The 3,721-nt window shown below is 34.8% G+C and overlaps 1 protein-coding gene across 3 annotated transcripts in view; it reads right to left on the minus strand.

The window, feature by feature from the left end:
* Window positions 1-3,721, minus strand: part of ACSL4 (acyl-CoA synthetase long chain family member 4) — a 51,243-nt gene that overhangs the window by 4,911 nt on the left and 42,611 nt on the right. For all 3 annotated transcript variants that reach the window (XM_019632828.1, XM_019632830.1, XM_019632829.1), the window contains exon 14: window positions 3,005-3,162. In XM_019632828.1, coding sequence (XP_019488373.1) covers window positions 3,005-3,162 — 158 coding nt within the window. The remainder of the gene's footprint in view (window positions 1-3,004; window positions 3,163-3,721) is intronic.

Here is a 3,721-nt window from a genome sequence, read left to right on the forward strand (position 1 = left end):
AAAAATGATTTTACATGTGGCAGTTTATGAGAATTACCAAGATTATCAAATATGACCAGCAGGTGGCAGGAAATATCAATTTTTCTATCCATTGGTAGTTGTCAAATCATCCCAAAACAATTCCATACTTCACCGTTATGATATTACCTATACTGCGCTTATATTTAAAACATGAAGAGGACTGCTATGAAATATGTATGATTTCAGATAGATTTAGCTGAATACAATCAAGACTATTTTATACTTTTTTGGCATAAGTCTCTGAAATTATCATTTTAAGCAAAAGGTTGGCAAGAGAAATCTTCTGTGGCACAGAAAAAGCTTATGGTTGGCTTATACATTTAGCTTATGATTAGTATTGTTATACAAATCATGAATTGTTCAGTTTTATTCCTCATTCCAAGCACAGGAAACTTATAATAGAGGCCTAGCGGGTCCTGGAATTTTATTCCATTTTCTACCCGATTGTAATCCAGCTTGATTTTCTCTGTTATTTCTTTTACACCATTAGACAGGCAATTACAAATTATTCAAGTCACATACTACTCCATTAGTATTTTCAGAAAATGACTAAGAATAACAGCCTATCGGCTGAAATACTTTTTGAAAAACTACATTTCAAGGAAAAATTCAGGATTTGTATGAATGAAAATGCTGGCAGCCTGGTAACATGAATATAAAAATTGTGCTATATCAATAATACCATAATGAACAAAACCATCTTGAGGAAAAAATAATTAAGTCGCTGTGTTTAAGGTTATAAAGTAACATACTTTTCAGTCTGATTATGTAAACAGGCAATTGTTACTTAAGTAACTTTACAGCGTCCAGAATTGACTATAAGAATGCTCTTCTTGAGGAAAAATAGTTTTTCAATTTCGACATGCTAACTATTAATATTATAAACCATATTTTTAAACCAAAAATGGAACCTAAGTAGTTAATTCAAAAAATAAATAACAGTAGACTGGTTAGGGGAATAGATGTGCATGTGTATCTCTGATAGGAGTATAAACCAGTCCAGTTTTTCTGGGGAAAGAGTGAGTTATTTGGCAACATAGGGGAAAGCTTTGAAAATACACATTTTCTTTGACTCAGAAATTCCATTTTTAGGGATTCAGACTAAGAAAATCATTATGTAAGAAAATAATTGATTATACAAGATATGTGTCATATTTATTTACATTAGTGAAAAGTAGAACTCATCCTTAAGTGGAGCCTCTTATACTGGAAATACTATTTAGCTATTAAAAATGATAATGCAATTCTATATCTACCGACTTAGAAAAATATCCAAGATATTCATAGGTAAAGTGTATATACCAGAATGTAATGTCACCACCCAAAGATAACTGCTATCAAGTGATTTTTACTTCCTCTTTTATAATTTTCTGTATTCTCCAATATTCATAATGAATAAAGATAACCTATAATCAGGAAAATGACGCTTTTATTTTTCAGGAGGAAAAGCAACAGTTTAAAACTAGGTTAATAACTTCCAATTAAACATGAAGATCAGAGTTTATCTCTGCTCCCCCCCGGACAATAATTTAGACAATTTAAAATAATTTTAAAAATTAAAAAGGTATTAATCACAAAGAAAAAACTGAAAGCAGAGAAAGAGGACACTAGATGAAAGAGTTTGACAAAATGTTAGAACACCAAAGACAAATGGACTGGCAGTAACTGACTGGGAGCCAAGAGAGCTAAAAGCTAACTGCCAACAAGAAGCCCACAAGAAGCAAAGTGACCTCCTGAGCCCATGCCTCTGAAGAGAAGAGGTAACCGGTACACTGAAAACAGGAGGGCTGGCCCCCAGCTGGTGGAGAGGACCGTTCCCCTTCACCTTGTTCTTGCCCAGCCAGGCTGCGGACAGGTTTACTTTTTGGAAAAACTGAACTAGAGAGACTCTGGACTCAAAGGCTCTGGATACATTACAGAGAGGAAATAAAGCTAGAAACAGAAGGACTCAGTGAAGGTAACACCCACCCACCCCAGCCCTTTTCCAATTTCCTCTATTTGACTACCATTTTAACACTGGCAGTCAGGCTAATATCCCCTAGGGAAGACTGGAGAAGTCTTCATTGGGGAAATTTGGATAACTTTTCAGTGAAGCCCAGTGAAATTTCCAAATGGGTTTTCAGTACCTCATTCTCAAATGTAAATGAACACATAAGGATCCACAGGCACATGAAAGGCCATGACCAAAGTAAGCAGACAGTGGAACTTGGAGGAAACAGCCAATAACAGGAGAAGAAGACTTCATAAAAGGAATCCCTTTAACATCCTCAGAGGAAAAAGGGACAACACATTGATTGCACCCCATGAAAGAGCAACAGGATGCTATTACAAGAACACTGAGAAAGCAGGAAACAGCTCTTGAAATTAAAATTCTGATATTGGAAGTTGGAAATGCAAAAGACAGAAGAGATGATTAAGTTGAGAGTCTCTGACAGCATATAAAACAAAAAGATGAAAAACAAAAGAAAAAATATAATAAAATTAAAGGATGAAAGCAGGAGGTCCAATGGCCACATAAAAGTAGTCCCAGATAAAAACACAAATATAATTCAGAGGAGAAAAACTATAAAAGAAGAGCAGACACGCAAAAAAAGATAAAAGGCTATTTCCCAGAACAGAGACCTCTAGACTGAAAGGGTCCACCCCAAATAAGTTTACACAGTAATAAACAGTGAAAGATCCATACAAGGGTACATCATTATGAACTATCAAAACAAAGACTGACCATTCAAACACAGGCTACATGACTACTTAGCAGAGATGCTGTAATATGCAATATAGAACTAGATAGGTTATTTACTATATGACATTTAATAATTCTTCCAACATTGAAATTTATTGTACATATTTAAGAGGCAGGTTTCTAAAACCCTGTACTTTATTATTAAAACAAAACAAATACAGACATCTTGAAGAGCCTACTGCACAAGACATCATTAAATGACTTTTAGGGACTTCAACAGACAAGCAATTTCTTACTTACTGGCATTTGCAGCTTCTCTAATTTCTTTCAGTATTTCCGCTTCCATGGCAGGGTTATTGCAGATATCAACCCAACTTCCTTCCACCCCTTTCTGTTGTGCCAAAAGCGTCAACCTTTTCTGATTAGGAACCACAAAACTAATCACATAGGACTGGTCACTAAAATATTGGAAAATAAAACAAAACAGAAATGGAAACATTAAGAACAATTATTCATATTCAATGAAACAGTACAGACAATTTCAAATATATATTTCTCTTATTTGTTAATAGTTTCATTAAAAAGTAATAAACCCCATTGTACTGGCATAAAAACACACAATATAGACCAGTGGACTAGAATAGAGCCCAGAGATAAACCACTGCATATATGATCAAATGATACTCAACAAGGGAGCCATGACTACTCAATGGGGAAAGGTCAGTTTCTTCAACAAATGATGTTGAGAGAGCTGGAGATACACATGCAAAGGAACAGTCAGACTCTTACCATACGCCACATACCAAAAATAAAATGAACCAAAGACCTAAACATGTAAGAGCTAAAATTACAAAACGCCATGAAGAAACATAGGGGAAAAGATTCATGACACTAAATTTGACAATGCTTTCCTGGATATGACACCAAAAGCACAGGCAACAGCAACAACAAAATGAATGGGAATGTAACAAACATTTTAAATTTCTGTCTGTCAAAGGATACAATCAACAGTGTGTG

This window comes from Hipposideros armiger, unplaced genomic scaffold, assembly GCF_001890085.2.
Source record: "Hipposideros armiger isolate ML-2016 unplaced genomic scaffold, ASM189008v1 scaffold_1182, whole genome shotgun sequence".
Taxonomy (NCBI): Eukaryota; Metazoa; Chordata; class Mammalia; order Chiroptera; family Hipposideridae; genus Hipposideros; species Hipposideros armiger.